The sequence below is a fragment of the Quercus suber genome, unplaced genomic scaffold (genome assembly GCF_002906115.3).
Source record: "Quercus suber isolate HL8 unplaced genomic scaffold, Cork oak 2.0 scaffold_732, whole genome shotgun sequence".
NCBI lineage: Eukaryota > Viridiplantae > Streptophyta > Magnoliopsida > Fagales > Fagaceae > Quercus > Quercus suber.
Window position 1 is genome coordinate 17,486 of NW_027070172.1, and position 17,791 is coordinate 35,276.

General features: G+C 32.3%; 1 protein-coding gene and 1 non-coding gene across 2 annotated transcripts; one reads left to right on the forward strand and one right to left on the reverse strand.

Annotated features, from left to right (window-relative positions):
- The first annotated feature begins 1,457 nt into the window (after positions 1-1,457).
- Positions 1,458-1,619, forward strand: LOC111983220 (U1 spliceosomal RNA). The gene has a single exon (XR_002879852.1). It is a non-coding gene; the product is annotated as a U1 spliceosomal RNA (small nuclear RNA).
- A 12,211-nt stretch (positions 1,620-13,830) lies between these two features.
- On the reverse strand, positions 13,831-17,397 carry LOC111999414 (probable mannitol dehydrogenase). Its single transcript, XM_024031538.2, has 5 exons — positions 17,205-17,397; positions 15,887-16,000; positions 14,711-15,224; positions 14,461-14,614; positions 13,831-14,245 (listed from the first exon to the last, which is right to left on the reverse strand). Exons 1-5 carry the CDS (start codon positions 17,300-17,302, stop codon positions 14,040-14,042), a joined length of 1,086 nt encoding a protein of 361 aa, XP_023887306.1. The 5' UTR covers positions 17,303-17,397; the 3' UTR covers positions 13,831-14,039.
- Between the last annotated feature and the right edge of the window lie 394 nt (positions 17,398-17,791).

The following is a 17,791-nucleotide window of genomic DNA, read 5'->3' on the forward strand; positions in this document are numbered from 1 at the left end:
AGATCTCCCACAGAAAGAAAAAGCATGCTATTGAACTTGATCAATTACTATAGTTGACCAGATCTATCACTTGTACTTGCCACAGAAGCATCAAACAAAATATTTCAAATCTTGATTCTACAAAGGGGCAACATTTTTTTTGTTAGATAAAATGTAGAGGCATACTTGCAAATGAAAAATTTCATCAACCAGCGAGATACCACAAAGATTAACTGGATGTAACTAAGGACAACATAGTTAAATGACCATAGGTTAGCTGTAGCCGCATTTTAAAAACACAGCTATAGATCCTCCTTTTAAAAAAAAATTATTCAGCTGAACCTATAGTCATGTTTTAAAAAACGTGGCTTCTACTTGACCTATAGCCACGTTTTTAAATGTAGTTATAGACTTAACTGTAGCCGCATTTTAAAAATGCGACTATAGGTCCTCTTTAAAAAAAATATATATATATATATATATATATATTTGGTTGGACTATATCCACATTTTAAAACGCGGCAATAGGTCCTATCCAAAAAAATAAAGGGCCAAAGAGTTAACTTGTAATCGCGATTTAAAAATGCAGCTATAGGTTAGAGTTTAAGTTGCATTTCTTAAAAATGGGGGTTTAAGTTAAATATAGCCTTGTTTTTTTGTAAACATGGCTAAACAAAACGCGGTTATAGACCTTTTTTTTGGTAGTGATATGAAATCTTTATTGAGGTATATTCTAAAAAAAAAAAAAAAAAAAAAAAAAAAAAAAAAAAAAAAACCTTAGAAATGCATCACATGGCTAAATATTATGCTCTCTTGCATGAGATTTTTGTTTTTATATATACAAGTAATAGGCCTGTGCGTTGGACGCTTTTTTATAAGTTTTTTTATATTTTATTTTTGTAAATTAGTATAATTATTATTATTGTAATTCAAGGAAACTTGTAAGTATTATTATTTTAAATATCGGGTAGAAGTAACAATTTAACAAAAACATAATCATAATCAAGGAAAAACAATTTTATTTTTGTTTCCAATCATTTCTAATCAATTAATATTATTAGTGAAATAAGGAATAAAATTTTATATATATTATTTTAGTGAAAAATATTACACACAAGGTCCACAAAAATCATGTGGTTTTGACGTGGCCTTCTAGTGAAGATGTTAATACACTTGATAAGATTAAAGTATGTGATTCCCATGCAACCAAAGTGGTGCAGTGCTTGGTTAAATTTAGTTAAGTGAGATCTCATTGTGAATGCATGTAGGTTGTAAGAACACCACAGTTTTCTGACTGGTTAAAATGATTTAGAACCCCAAAGCTTGAATGGAATAGAGGCAGTATAGTATATTCATAGTTTATTTGCCTATTGTATTTGTGCCCTTGCGATTTGCCATAAGATCCCACTTTGAAAATGTAGGAAGGAAGAAAGAGTCACAAGAAGGTATAAATATGAAGTAGTGAGCGACGTCAAAATATACTTACCTGGACGGGGTGAATTGGTGATCAAGAAGGCCCATGGCCTAAGTTGGTGACCTCCATTGCACTTTAGGAGTGTTGCCGCCCTAAGGTCTTCCCAAGTGGGAGAGCCGACGTCACTATTTGTTGCAGTTGGGGCCTGTGTTCTCACGACCCCTGCCTAGTTCTAGTTGAAATCATTTTGATGTGTTTAGGTCATGGAGCCCAATGCCTTCTACAGCCTAAAAAGTTTGGATTAAGGTGATTAGTCACGGAACAAGAACTACTCCATTAATAATTATAAAATTCACACAAAGAGCGAGGACTACACAAATAATTAAATTTAGGCAACTCTACACAAGAGAGCAAGGACTACACAAATAATTAAATTTAGGCAACTAGATTATGCATGATTTCGAATTTCAAATTTAAATCTAAATACATTTCTCAAATATGAGTGGTTATAAGGAAAAAAAAAATTATTAAAATTTGGTTATTCTAGTTATATGAATGAAAGTTGGAAGGTAAGAAAACGACTAATACTAATATTGGTGAGGGATGCTTTACACTATAACCTTCGTATATATGATTGTAGCTATTTGTCTATTTCCCTCCACACACACGCACAAAATCTAATAAAAAACCTAATAAAAAGAAACCCAGTTTATTACTTAAATTAAAATATCATCCCAAAGCAAAAAATAAATAAAAAATGAGCAACAAAGGGAGAAAATAAAAGGATGAAATGGAGATCAATGACTTCATTTTGCTGCTTAAAATTACCCTAAATATCTATTGTAGCCTTTGTTTTTTCTTTAAAAGAAATTTTATTGTGTAAACATTGCCATAATGAGAGAGACTCACAACTCACAAACCCTCACTCTTTACTCTCATAGTCCATTTAGTTGGGAAGATTTGAGGGAGAATGGAAAAAGGAGAAGAGAAAATATGAGAGAATCATTTTTTGTGTTGTTTGGTTGGGAGAGAGGTGGGGCCCAAATGTTTTTGCCTGGAACCACCAAAATACAATCTCCCCAAATTGGGGAGAAATGTAGAGAGAAAATGGGAATTCAATGGTAGTGGTACTTAGAGTATTCACAACAAAGAAGATAAAAAAATTAGCTTTTAGAGCCTTTACATCAGTCTTCTTAAATATTTAGCTAAACTTCCCCAAAAAATCCACTTTCTCTAGTTTAACTCTCTATATTTTTTTAGTCATACATCAGTCTCAATACTACATCACTATTTTAATCAAATATTATTTTTTTCATATTCACATTTTAAACCCCAAAGTCCACCACCACCCATCTGGATTTTTTTTTTGATAATGTCATTAAGCAAAATTTCGGATGTACCAGTGTTGATGAATAGGCATTTTAGTGACAGTAGAAGCCATTCCATAAACATTAGACAATACAGTGGCAGCTCTACATGCAAGTTGGGGAGGTCACAGGACCACTTTGACTTGTAAAAAATGTATATATACACTTGCCAAAAAATTATTATATACTAAACTAACCTATTGCAACTACCCTAATAAAAATTTTGAACACTCTGAATTGAGAATTATAAAAATTTGGGTTCAACAAAAATAAGAGTAGTGCTACTACATTCACAACATTTTGACAATAATTTTACAACAAGTCTAATATAGTAAGCTACTACTGATTTTTTTTTTTTTTTTTTGAGAATCAGCTACTACTGATTTTAATTTGGGTCAAATAGTAATATTATTTTTTTACCCACCAATAATATCTTTTTGCATAAGATTTATTGTAAAAATGTTATGAATGTAGCATTACTCTAAAATTAATTCTGCCTTCGAACATAATTCTTAATCCTTTCTTTTTAAAGTTTAAATAACAACAATAAATATTTGCTCAAATAACAACAAACATAAACCAAACAAAAACAAGACAAGACCAAGCAACGACAAGTGAAAAAATTATTCAACAAAAAGCCTATTATGATACAAAATGATAAAATTTGAAGCCTGTTCAACCTATTTAATAAAAATAATTTCTAATTTTTTTTTTTTTTTTTTGGTAAATGGTACCAATAAAAATATTGTAGTAATTTAAATTTTTTAGTGATAGCCTTCACGGAGACAATGTCACTATAGGAATAACTAACATCTTGATCTTATACTTCATCCTTGACTCGTAGCATTTGTGAGCATAATTATGTGCTACAAGTTCAAATTTTGAGGCTGCAAAAGTGCCTCCACTAGAGCTTCCTAAGCCGCTATTTTTTAGGATTGAGCTCCACTACTATTACAGCCCAAAAAACCCACAGCAGCCCTGCAAAACCTGCAACCCACGAACCCCAACCACCTCAACTTTGCAATCGCTACCTCAACCTACAAAACCCAACAACCACCCCAAAATAACCCAAAACCTCGTGTAACAAACCCATCCACGCCGATATAAACTCAGCACCATCCCATAAAAATCCAGACACCATCGGACCCAACCAACTCCCAACTAAAACCCAGCCACTGCCAGACCCAACCATCGTTGCCAACCACCACATCCACTGTCGGACCTAACCTAGAGAGCCAGGTGACAAGAGAGAGAGAGGAAAGAAAAGCTAGTAGGGAGAGGAGAGAGAGGAGTCAGTAGGTAGAAGAGAAAGAGAAGGAAAAAAAAAAAAAAATTAGTAGAAGTGAGACACAATGTCTTGCTAGATGCAGCTACTCAAAATTAAACGTTAAATTTTTTATAGTAGTTTGTTGAGACTCGTTCGTGAGTTTTTTTTTTTTTTTTTTTGGATATTTAGTTACATTTTTAACCTCAAGTCAGTTTTTTTTTTTTTTTTTTTTTGGTAAATGGTACCAATAAAAATATTGTAGTAATTTAAATTTTTTAGTGATAGCCTTCACGGAGACAATGTCACTATAGGAATAACTAACATCTTGATCTTATACTTCATCCTTGACTCGTAGCATTTGTGAGCATAATTATGTGCTACAAGTTCAAATTTTGAGGCTGCAAAAGTGCCTCCACTAGAGCTTCCTAAGCCGCTATTTTTTAGGATTGAGCTCCACTACTATTACAGCCCAAAAAACCCACAGCAGCCCTGCAAAACCTGCAACCCACGAACCCCAACCACCTCAACTTTGCAATCGCTACCTCAACCTACAAAACCCAACAACCACCCCAAAATAACCCAAAACCTCGTGTAACAAACCCATCCACGCCGATATAAACTCAGCACCATCCCATAAAAATCCAGACACCATCGGACCCAACCAACTCCCAACTAAAACCCAGCCACTGCCAGACCCAACCATCGTTGCCAACCACCACATCCACTGTCGGACCTAACCTAGAGAGCCAGGTGACAAGAGAGAGAGAGGAAAGAAAAGCTAGTAGGGAGAGGAGAGAGAGGAGTCAGTAGGTAGAAGAGAAAGAGAAGGAAAAAAAAAAAAAAATTAGTAGAAGTGAGACACAATGTCTTGCTAGATGCAGCTACTCAAAATTAAACGTTAAATTTTTTATAGTAGTTTGTTGAGACTCGTTCGTGAGTTTTTTTTTTTTTTTTTTTGGATATTTAGTTACATTTTTAACCTCAAGTCAGTTTGTTGGGGCCGATATGAAGCATCTTAAAAATTTACTTTATCTATTTTGACACTTCACTTTACAATATACTCAAAATTAATTTTTTTTTTTTATCACTTCATTTAAATATTATTTATTTATTTATTTTTAATTCTTACTCTCTCCACTTTCTCTATCTTCTTCTCCATTACACACACCTATTGCCACCATCTCTTTCTCTTCGCTGCTGTCCACAGCCACTGCAGCCACCAACCACTACCATTTGTTAAAAAAAAAAAAAGGCGTAAATACACTTTTGGTCCCTATATTTTGAATTTGGTCCATAAACTAATTTCACTCCTAGGTTAGTCCTTGATTTTTTAAAATCGTTTTCAAAATGGTTCCTACCGTCAACCCAGTTACGAAAAATGCTGAAGTGGCAAACGGATTTCACTGTTTGTTGACCTAGCTAATAAAATAATAAAAAAATACCACGTCAGCATCCATGTCAGTGTTTTAATGACAAGTCAACATTTTAATTAATAAATAAAAAAAATTAAACTGAAAAAATTCAAAATCAAAAACAAAAAAAGAAAAAACTTTTTTAGATCCTCTATCTTTGTGTCTGTATCTTTTTTTTTTTTTTTTTTCCAGATCCTTTCTTTCTCTGTCTCTTGGTGCGTATTTGTGTTTGTATCTTTCTTTGTCCAAGCTTTCAATCCCTCTCTCTCTCTTAATCTTTGACATTTTCTCTCTCTCTAAACTCGACTCTCTAATCTCTAGGTTTTCCTAGTTTTCCGTGGGGTGGTTGGTAATGCAGGTGGAGATTGGTGGTCGGGGTGGAGATTGGTGTGGTTGGGGTGGTCATGGTAGAGATCGGTGGTTGGAGTGGAGATCGGTAATCCATGGTTCTTGGATTATGGGTTTGGTTGGGGATGGAGATGGAGATGGTTGGGTTTGGTTGGAGAGGCTGGGTTTTTCTGGGTTTCAGTGAGGGTGGGCTGTGGTCGTGGAGAAGGAAACAGTGACGACAGCTGATCACACTACTGGTTGCGGGTCTTAAGTGACGCTTCTAAAGAGATGAAAGCCATGAAATGGGTGAGCCCAGACTGAGTTCGTTGAAATCGAGTCACGAAAGCCATCATTGTTGGCCTTGCAATTCAGTGACTCGGTGTGAATTTCAGATCTGGCCATTGACAAAGTGGGTGATCGAAGCAGAGATTTTGAGGTTTGGGTTTGTTGATGACTGAAATTAGGAGCTGCTTATGGTTTCTACGTTGTTCATCTCAGTGGGTTTGTTGCTTGATCTCTCTAAATTTTTATTTCTGGGTTGTAAATTTGCGGGTTTGACATAATTTTTCTGGGTTTGATGTTCACTTCATTTTTTGGATTTCATGTAAATTTCTGGTCTTTTCTGGGTTTGTTGTTTAATATTGATTTATGGGTTCGATGTTCACTTCATTTTTTGGATTTCATGTAAATTTTTGGGTTTGATATTCATCTCAATTTATGGGTTTATGTTGATGAGGATAACCAAAAACAAAAGCAAAAAGAATTAAAATGATTATGAATTTTTATTTTTTAAGAAATAATTTTAATTTACATTAGATTTTAGGTTTTTTTTTTTTAATTTAATTTTTTTTAAAATTTTCTTAGCTGTTTTTTTTTTCTTAATTTAAATGCTGACATGGCATTTAAAAAATGTTAAATATTTTTTTTTACCATTATTTTATTAGTCACATCAGCAAACAGTGAAATCCGTTTGTTACTTTAGAATTTTCAGTAACTGGGTTGACAATAAGGATCATTTTAAAAACGATTTTAAAAAATCAATAACTAATTTAAGAGCAAAATCAATTTAAGGACTAAATCGAAAAACGGCCCAAAATGTAGGGACAAAAAAAAAACATAAAATAAGAACCCACAACCCATTGTTAGCCACCGCCAGTCACCATCACCAAAAAAAATTTAAAAAAAGAAAAAAGAAAAAAAGAAAAAACCAACTCCACCAATCAACCCACTAGCCCCGAAACCCATTCAACAACTAGCCACTCAACCACCGCCATAGTCACCATTGTCACCGTCATCATCACCCACAACCTGAACCCCCAACCACTAAAATCACAAACTCAAACCCACAAATATCGCATCACCACCACTAGTGGGGAAAAGAAAAGGAAAAAAAAAAACAAGAACACCAACCACCGTCTGCCACTCAATCGGACCCACGAAGAACAAACCACCGATAATCAGATCAAACGACCAAATTCCCACTGAAGCACAGACCACCAAAAATCCTATCGGACCATTGAAGAACCAACCAAAATCAGACCACTGAACCACCAGGAACCATGGTGAGAGAGAGGGAGAGACGAGTAAGAAAGAGACATTTTGGGTTCGATTGCAAGATGGAGAAGAGAGGCATTTTGGATGAGAGATTTGATTTTAGATTACAGGGAGAAGTGGGGAGAGGCTGGGTGTCAAGCGTGGGTGAAAGAAAATTTTAGAAACAGGGAAGAAGCAAAATAGAGCGAAAAGAAAGGAGAGGTACGCATGGTTGAATAAATTACATTATTATTTTATAACGTTCAATTACAATGAGCTAAACTGAGTGTTAAAATTATTTTAAGTACGGCGCCATTTTAGTTATTTTAGTTACTTTACTGTGAAAGCTCTAGAAAACATATTTCTTTTTTGATGAACCTCTAGAAAACATATTTCAATTTGAAAAAGGGAAGAGATTGCATGGGACAGTATCTAATTAGATGTTTAAGATTTCAAACCAAAAATCACTGTCTTTCATCTATCACAAATGCAACCTATTACATCTTTGCGTCACTATGAGGAAGAAATATTCAGTAAACAGTAAAACAAAGACTATAGTCTAGAAGATACCAGAAGACTACTTAATCAACTAAAAGGTATCCCTACCTCACTAATGAGCCATGCTGAAAAAGCAGAAAAAATCAAGAGCTTGACTTTAATGTGTTCCCAATATCAATGACAACTCGGTATCTGATATCTGCTTTCACAAGTCGTTTCGTTCCATTGCAGTGATCACATATGGAATAACCTCCATGCCAGCTGTTATGTTGTGTTTGGCGGCAAAATCAATCATCACTCGTGTCTCCTTCTTGCCTTTAGTGCAACTACCACCCAATAACTTCCTTACTCTCACTACGTAATCTATCTATATAATATCTAAAATTCAAAGTGTAGCTGCAGCATTGACTAAGTTACCATTATTTTATTGATTTGTTGCGTAGCCGCATCTTGGAAGGTGTTTTTTTTAATAATACCTTAAATAATTTTAACTTTACACATACTTTATCTTTACATATTCATTTTAATTTAGAAAGAACTTTTCCTTTTCTTTGATCATTAATCTTACATCAATTCATTGTCTCTCCCTCTCTTTCAGCCCTTCAGCTACCCATCAAACTTGAATGACGATATATTATTAAAAAAATCGAAGAACAAATAAAAAAAATGGTGATATAGCTTATGATTTGGTCCAATTTAGTAAATTTCAGTCCATTACATCCATTTAGTTTAGTTCAGTCAATTTGGTAAATTTTGGTCAAGTTTGGTCTATGGCGGTTCACTTAGGTCTATTTCAGTCCTATTCAGTCTGTTTAGTCCATTTCGTCTACTTCAATGTTGTTCGGTCTGTTCAGTTCATTTTAGTCCATTCGGGCCACTTCGATCAAAGTTGGTCCATTTGATTTATATAGTTTATTTTGGTCCGATTCTATTAATTTCGATGTACTTATTTAAGAATGGTAAAAGATAGGTTTGGGTTGAAAGTAATTATTCTAAATCCAAATTTATTTAAAAATATATATGATAAAAAGTAAAATTATTAATTTTAAATTCTTAATTTAATGATTTGTGGTATTATCTTTCTTAATGTTCTCTCTCTCTCTCTCTCTCTCTCTCTCCCTTTGAATGAATTGCACAAATTTAGTGGTTTGATATGATATAATTTGTATATATATATATATATAGGGATAAAAAATTTGAAAATTTATGATATTAAGTTGAGTATCAATTCTTTGATGAGTTGGATACTATTATTAAGTTGCACAAAATGCATCTTTTTAGTTGTCGAAAAACCTTGCTGAATGAAAAGGTAATATCCAAGCCTATAGATATGGAAAGCATAATATCAAAGTATATTGAGCAATTTTTGGACCCATTGGACCAAATTTAGAGATAGGTATAAAAGAAATTGTTGAAATAATTAATGCGTGTGCACACAACTAATGAACTGGGAAAAAAAAATTGTTGTTTAATTTTTAGGGTATATTTGGTATACTGAATGGGAATTACAACAGGAATTGTAATCTTTATTACTAGTAATAAAATGTTTTGTAATGTAATAACTAAACATATTCATTAGTTTGGTTGTAAGTTATAACATTAGAATGAAACTTAACATTTATTTTAGGAAATATCTTACTCATACAATTATATTTTCTTAAAAATTGTTATTTTTAAATTTAAGAAAGATATGTGTTATTTTTTATGATTTTTTTTTATTTTTATAATTATTAGATGTATATGGAAGGTTTGTTTATTTGGAAATATATTAAGTTTTGAAATTAATGCACTTACTAAGGAATAGCTAATACAACCTTTTAAAGAAGAATAGCTATTCCTCGTTTTGAAGAATAGCTATTCATAAGGAATAACTATTCCTTGTAATAAAAACATAACCAAACTAAAGAATAATTAAATCATAGGAATAACTATTACATTACAACACTTATTACAGTCTACCAAACATGCCCTTAGTGTTTGTTTTAATTAGTATATATTTGTTGCTCCATATTGGAACGAAGTTGCATTATGCAGTTTTATTTTCAGTTTTGAAAGTCCTTTTTGAGAGAAGGAGGTCTTTCTTGAGAAATTGAAGGGAGAGAGGAGGCCAGAGTATCCGTGGCTGCCCAGCCAAAAGCCTTATTGGGCTGTTCAACCTCTGCTGATTTTGCCATTGATTTTTTCTCTAGAAAGCAGCTATGAAGCAATTAGAATGTTATAGAGTAATGCAATGCCCCTAGGTCAGTAATGACTAATAAGTGTGTGATATAGTACTAAAATGTACCTATATATAATACTAGAAAGTAGAAACGAGGGACTGTTTGGGGTGTGGTTACTTATTGGCTTAGCAAATGGTTGTGCAAAACTGCAAATTAGTTGGGGATACAAATTTCGAACTTTCTTGCTAACTACTCCACTCTTTCTGAAAATGAAATACACATATTAAGATACGTGATTTTGATCCCTCCAGTTATATCTTGTCTAAGATGATTTTATTATATTAGGATAATTTGTCTGATATAAAATTTAGTGCCATATTTCTGCTTTGTTATAGGTGGTTCTAACATAATAGGTCGTTCAACGTGATATTCGCTTTGGCATCACTATGTTTTACTTTCTTTTGGGTGCCCTTGCAACTTCTTGTAACCTACCTACATATATGCATTTTTTAATGACAGATATTGTGCATTGTATAAATGAATTTTTTTTAAAAAAATTTGAACTTAATAAAACTTGTGTTATTGGTGTGAAGTTGTATCTCTTTTCAAATAAATGATAGATATAGTGGGCAAGATTTTAGGCAATCAGAATTATAGTAGGGATGGCATCAACAAAACACAATTCTTGGTCCCTTTGGGATAAACATCAACTTTTTATTTGGTGATACTATGACCCTCTCACTTTTCTCTACTCTCTTCTCTTTGACCCTCTCTCTCTCTCTCTCTCTCTCTCTCCCTCTCTCTCTCTCTCTCTCTCTCTCTATTATTTTGTTATGTTGTATCTAAAAACAAGAAATGAGATGTTGAGTATATTGTTAAATGAGTTGGTAAAATAGATAAATTAGTTTTTTATATATAGTGTAAAATAAGTATTTTTTAGAAACTCTAGCGTGATCAACATGTAATGTACAAATGGCATGTAAAATTTTGGCAAAGTGTTAAATTGAAAATTTTAGAAATTACACCCACTAACTTGGACTTGTTTTTTATTTTCGTTTTTGCAGTTTTAATATTCAATCTTTAGTCTTTTAACTTAAACATTTGTTTTTAATGCATTTTCCTTCCATCAATCTCTATCTAAACTGTGTTTTTAAACTCCATTTATTTTCGTACTAAAAAAAAAAAAAATCCATTTATTTTCAATATCAAAACTACGTCATTTATGAGCTCTAAAATCGCGATATGGATGGAATAACACATTGAAATCATATGCAAGCCAAAAATTTGAAATTAAAAAATTACTAAGAAAAAATTAAATAATGTAATTTATAATTTAAACTACTATAAATAACAACGCAGAAAAAAAATAAAAAGAAGCAAAGGAACCAAACATGAAACGGCATCAAAGATTCATTATATATATATATAGAGAGAGAGAGAGAGAGAGAGAGAGAGAGAGAGAATCCATCAATACAGCTAATTTGCAAAAAGTCATTGAAAACAAAAACTATTGTGCTTTAGAAACCTATTATGATTTGTTGAGTGCTACATGGAGTGTTTGGTATTATTGTTTAAATAACAATTTTCAGTATTTAAATACTACAATTCTTTTTAATCCACACATATTTTTACAACACTTAAACAGCGATACTAAAAATCTTTTACCAAACGGACCCACAATCTTTTAGATTATTCTGTCCTTAAATATAAACAAAAAGGAGCACGTTGTTCTCCAAAGTAAAGAAAGAAAATACCATTGTATATTAGAAGGATAAAGTTTGACTATATTGGATGTAAATTTTAACAAATCTACCATTGGTTTGCATTTTTTTCTTATATCCTCAATTCTTGTAAAATATTTAGAAGATCAAAGATTAATACTACCGTATATTATAAGGATAAAGTTTAACTATAAACTTGGTTGTAACCTAAGGCTACAATTCTACTTAATATATTTTTATTAGATGTGAATTTTAACAAATCTATTATTGGATTACATTTTCTTCTTATATCCTTCATTCTTGCAAAATTTATAAAAGATCAAAGATTAATAGCTATATCATCAATCAAATGTTTAAATTTTAAACTTTTGTAGTCTAAAATTATGTATAAAAAATGAGTATATGAATCAAATAGAATATAACATCCGATTGACACGAAATTTAATGTGTATTAAGAACATAAAATAAATATAATCCAACGGTTGGATTTTCAAAATTTGTTCATATTATAAAAAAATAGAATTTTGAATATTATAATAACAAAGTTTGGTTATAAACTTAGTAATAGCTATTAATTACAACCTAATTTGTACCTAAACTTTGTACATATTATAATATATAGAAAATTGGTTCATCTGATTGAAATGAAGAGAATGATTTTAGGACAACATGATTCTTTATGAAAAGGTAAGATATAGAGATAGAAGTATGATGATTCGATTAACATACCCAGGGATAAGTGGGTAGGTGGACGTGCCCCAATCGTTCTTGACCGTGTGAAGGTCGGAGTGGCATACCCCGCAATAAATAACTTTGAACCTTACGTCCTTCTCTCCTGTTGGCCTGCAAACATACCAAACCATTTTATTTAGCATAAACCAACAATTAAGAACCCAAAAAAAAAAAAAAAAAAATTCATTTTGAGATCACAATTAATTTGATCCCTACATTTTGGGAGCAGTCAATTCGGTTATGATATTTTTAATTTGCAATTAATTTAATTCCAATCGTTAACTCATTAACAAAAAATGCATATGTGGTAAACAATGTGCATTGTTAACATACAAGTGACTAAAATAATTATAAAAAATAGGCAAAAATACAAAGTGCACACTCTGAGTTTGACCAAAATTCATTTTAGCATTCTATCTTTGCTTTCAATTAATTGAGTCCTTTAAGTTAATGCTAGTAGTGCACACCGTTACAACGTAGATATTTTTCGTTAATGAGTTAACGGTTGGATCCAAATTAACTGTACATTGAAAATAATAAGAACTAAATTGATTTTTATCAAAATCTAGGGACCAATATAAGTGTAACCCCAAAATATAAGGACCAAAACAATATTCTTGCCCAAAAAAAAAAAAAAAAAAAAAAAAAAAAAAAAAAAAAAAAAAAAAAAAAAAAAAAAAAAAAAAATTTTTTTGAAAACATTTCTAAGGTGCGCTAAACTGATCTTTTGTCGATTACTCTTTACTTGCACAACCAGCCTTCTGTTGTTAATACAATTTGCTTTAAGCATCTCTTCGATCCACCACCAATTGCTTGCTGAAACCGTTTGCTTTAGCAATTGAAAACAAATGTCTATCGTCTCTCTTCAGTGGTAATGTCCCATGCAAGATTTACAATAGTCCACCACAAGTTTATTATGGTGATTTTTTTGAAAACATTTCTAAGGTGCGCTAAACTGATCTTTTGTCGATTACTCTTTACTTGCACAACCAGCCTTCTGTTGTTAATACAATTTGCTTTAAGCATCTCTTCGATCCACCACCAATTGCTTGCTGAAACCGTTTGCTTTAGCAATTGAAAACAAATGTCTATCGTCTCTCTTCAGTGGTAATGTCCCGCCACTTTGACCATAGAGACATTAATATAAACTATATTAAGCAATCCCCTTCTCTAGCATAAAAAGACAATGATGTCTTTGCCATATAAAATTTCATGACGTAGCTTAAAATTAAGGTGAGGTCCAGATATCTCACACCATACACCTACCTTAGCTATGACAGCTTGGAAAATTGAAGAGATGAAATGAACTAAACCAAAATTATTAGACGACGTGGCTCAATTGCTGGAGTCCTTTTCAAATGACATTACTAATCTGAAACAGGGGAAGAGATTACAAGGGCTAAGAACTCATTGAATGATTAAAAATTAAAATCCAAAAACAACAAATTATTGCAACTTCTGTTTTTCCAACACAGGCAGCCTATTATTTCTTTTCCATCATAATATTTGGAAGACCTATTTAAAAAACAGAACTAGAAGATAACAAAATTCCAGATATAAGACGATTTTATCAACTGAATACATATCCTAGTCTGGTCAGCAACTCTTGCTCAAAAGGCAGCAAAATTCAAGCGTTTGACTTCAATGTATTTGCAATGTCAATGACGAATCGATATCTGACATCTGCTTTCTGGAGGCGTTCCATGGCAGTGTTCACATAATCGATCGAAATAACCTCAATGTCAGCCTTTATGTTGTGTTTGGCTGCAAAATCCATCATTTCTTGTGTTTCCTTCATGCCTCCAATGCAACTACCACCCAGTAACTTCCTTGCTGTCATTCCATAATATTTATTAACACGCAGTTCATTAGTGGAAATGCATAGGAAGCAATCAGGCTTGTACAACACAAGGGTACATAATAATAATACACACGAAGTCTTACATAGTTATATAATTAGTTAATTACTAAGACAAATTAACATAACAAGCAAGTTCTTATCCCTTTTCAAATCAAATGTAACAATTGTTAGATGTAATATGTTTTACCCATGATCAATGGAAAAACTGGTAACTCAAGTGGTTTCTCTGGCGCACCAACCATAACGAGCTTTCCTTGTGTTTTCAATAAACCAATTAGAGGTAGGAGAGGGTGCTGAGCAGAGACTGTGTCAATGATACCATCCATTATGCCCTGGGCTGCCTATATATATAGTATCAAATTAGAAACTTAATTAGATATTGTACAAGTACATATGGTAACTCACATTGACAATGCAACTTGTTAACAAGTCAGTACCTGCATCTGATCTTGGTCTTTACTAACTAAAAATGAGTCAGCACCAAGATGTTCCATAGCTTCTTTCTTCTTATTAGGTGAAGTACTGATCACTGTCACCTTAACCCCCATAGCTTTAGCAAACTTAACAGCAACATGGCCTAGACCACCAAGGCCAACCACACCCACATGCATACCAGGTTTGTCAAGTCCATAAAATCTCAAGGGACTGTACACTGTGATCCCAGCACAAAGGAGAGGGGCACTAGAATCTAGTGGAAGGTTTTCTGGAATACGGATCACAAAGTGCTCATCCGAAACCATGGTGTCGGAGTATCCTCCATAGGTGCTGGTTCCATCATAATACTTAGCACCATAGGTGAGAATCGTTTTGTGGCAGTAGTTTTCAAGATGGTTGGTACAGCTATCGCAAGAAAGACATGCTCCAACCATGCAGCCAACGCCAACCTTGTCTCCAACTTTGAACTTTTGTACTTTACTGCCCACCTCTGTCACTACACCCACAATCTCATGCCTGCATTATCCAATTCAGTTCACATGATTTCAATATGGGATACTAAAAAGACTAGAAAGTAAAATCCATTCACTAGTTTAATGATAATTTATTAACACGTAATGGACAAATAGCATGTAAATTTTGGCAAAGTGTTTGAATTGAATTACTTGCAAATTAAACCCTCTAACTTTGATTTGTTTTTATCTTTGTGATCCCTATGGTTTTAATTTTTCAATTTTTAGTCTTTTAACTCACACATTCGTTTTCAATGTATAGACTATAGTCCGCCTCCCATCTCTCTATCCAAATGTGTAGTTAAACTCCATTTATTTTCAATGAGAATGTCTTAAAAACACAAAAATTTTAACACTTAGATTAGAGTGAAATTTTTATCTCATATTATATATATATATATATATATTTTGGTGCCCCAGTAAATTGATATGCTTTGTTGAACGATATCTTTTAGGTTACTCAAGCCATGGATATAGACACAAAAGGAGCACATCCTTTTCCAAAATAAACAAAAAAGTACCACTATAACTATATTATAATACTATGGAATTTTGAATATTATAATATATAAAATATTATTCCAATTTAAATGAAATATTTAAGACAACACAATTCTTTATGAAAAGGCAAAGATATAGTGATAGAAGTAGGAAACATTAACATACCCAGGGATAAGTGGGTAGGTGGTCATGCCCCATTCGTTTAAGATCATGTGAAGGTCCGAGTGGCATATTCCACAATAAAGAACTTTGAACTTTACATCCTTCTCCCCTGTTGCCCTGCAAACATACCAGTAAACCATTTAGTTTGGCAGAAACCATCAATTCAGAAAAAAGGGGGGAAATGATGGATCATTGTCAATACTAATTGACCAATCACCACGTACACCATGATTAATTGATCAAATAAATGTATTCTTATTTGGCTAAATGGCATTTGTAATGCCAAGAGCCTGTGCCTTCATTTTTCCTTTTTCTAATTATCGAATTATATAAAAAGAAAAAAAATCAAGAGTTTTATAACTTATTTAACACTATTTTGTATTTACAAGAGAGACATCTGGAGTAAGATTTCTCTTCCTCAATTATTGAATTATTAAAAAAATCTCATTAATATCACAATGTAATTGTCTAATACAATGAAATGACAATAAGAAAAAATGCAAGCCTTTTCACTATTTTCTTTATCCAAAAAATGAAAAAAATGCAAGCCTTTTCAAAGTGCATAACAAAATGATCCAATTTCATTTTTATTGGCTTTTCACCCAATAGTATATGAGGAGGAAAACAAAATTATTAGAGCCCTTGTATAATAGAAAAAGTGTCACATTTTAGCAAATCAAGCTCAAAATTTATCTACATCGGTCCATGTAAAGTTGTGTAAAAATAAATAATTGCTACAATAACTGTGTAAATTTATAGTGACACTATTTATTTTGCATTTAATTTTTTATTCTTTTTTTATGTATCCAGAGGATGAAGGAAGAGAGTGAATGATGGTTGTTGTATGTGAAGAAAGAGAAACAATTAATTTTTTTTTTGATATTTTAATAAAATGTATTGTAAAATAGATAATTTGATGTGTTAGTCTATGCAAAATTGTGTAAAAATGCATGGTTGCTACAATAATCATGTAAATTTACAGTGACATTCTTTATTTTGCATTTAATTTTTTATTCTTTCAAATGATAGTTGTTGTCTGTGAAGAAAGAGAAACAATTTTAAAAAATCAAGAAAAATTGATATTTTAATGAAATGTAGTGTAAAATAGATAATCTAATATAGAGTGTTTTAAAAAGTGAGTATGTAAAATAGAAAAGTGGGTTTTTATACTAAAATAGACATAAAATTTTGAATGAGTTGATGCAAATGCTCTTACAAGTATAACAAAATGATCTAATTTCTTAGGATAATCAATACTTTAGATTAAAACAAAAAAAGAAAATCAAACAAGATTGGATGAAGAGGGAGAGAGAGGGAGGACCTTCTTGAGAAATTGAAGGGAGAGAGGATCCCAGAAGTATCCCTGGCTGCCCAGCCCAAGGCTTTGTTGGGGTGCTCAACCTCTGGTGATTTCGCCATTGAATTTTCTCTAGAAAGCAGCAATGAAGAAACAATTGTAATGTTTTGGTAATGCAATGCCTATAGGACAGTAAATGACTAATAAATAAAGTGTGTGATCGATTATAGGTAGAAATGTATCTATATATAGGGAATACATTTATAAAATTCAAACTTTCTTGCTGACTTTTCCACTCTTTCTGAACCAGTAATTTGTTAAGGCTTCTTAGTTCTTACATGCTACACTTTCGGTCTTCTCATTCCACTTTCTTCTTTTAGACATTCGAAAATTTTCTTGGTTCGCCTCCGGACATGGAAAGGGTCAAGGTCCTTACGTTTCTTGTTGTGGTGCCAAAAAGTGCCTTCTTTCTTTTCCTTTTTTCTTTTTCTTTTTTTTTTTTTAATTTTTAATTTTTTATTATATTTATTATTATTTGAAGTTTTTGCTTGGATCAATTTATTATGGTCGATTCACCTGTTTTTTGTTGCTTGTCCAGCTTATGTTACCAT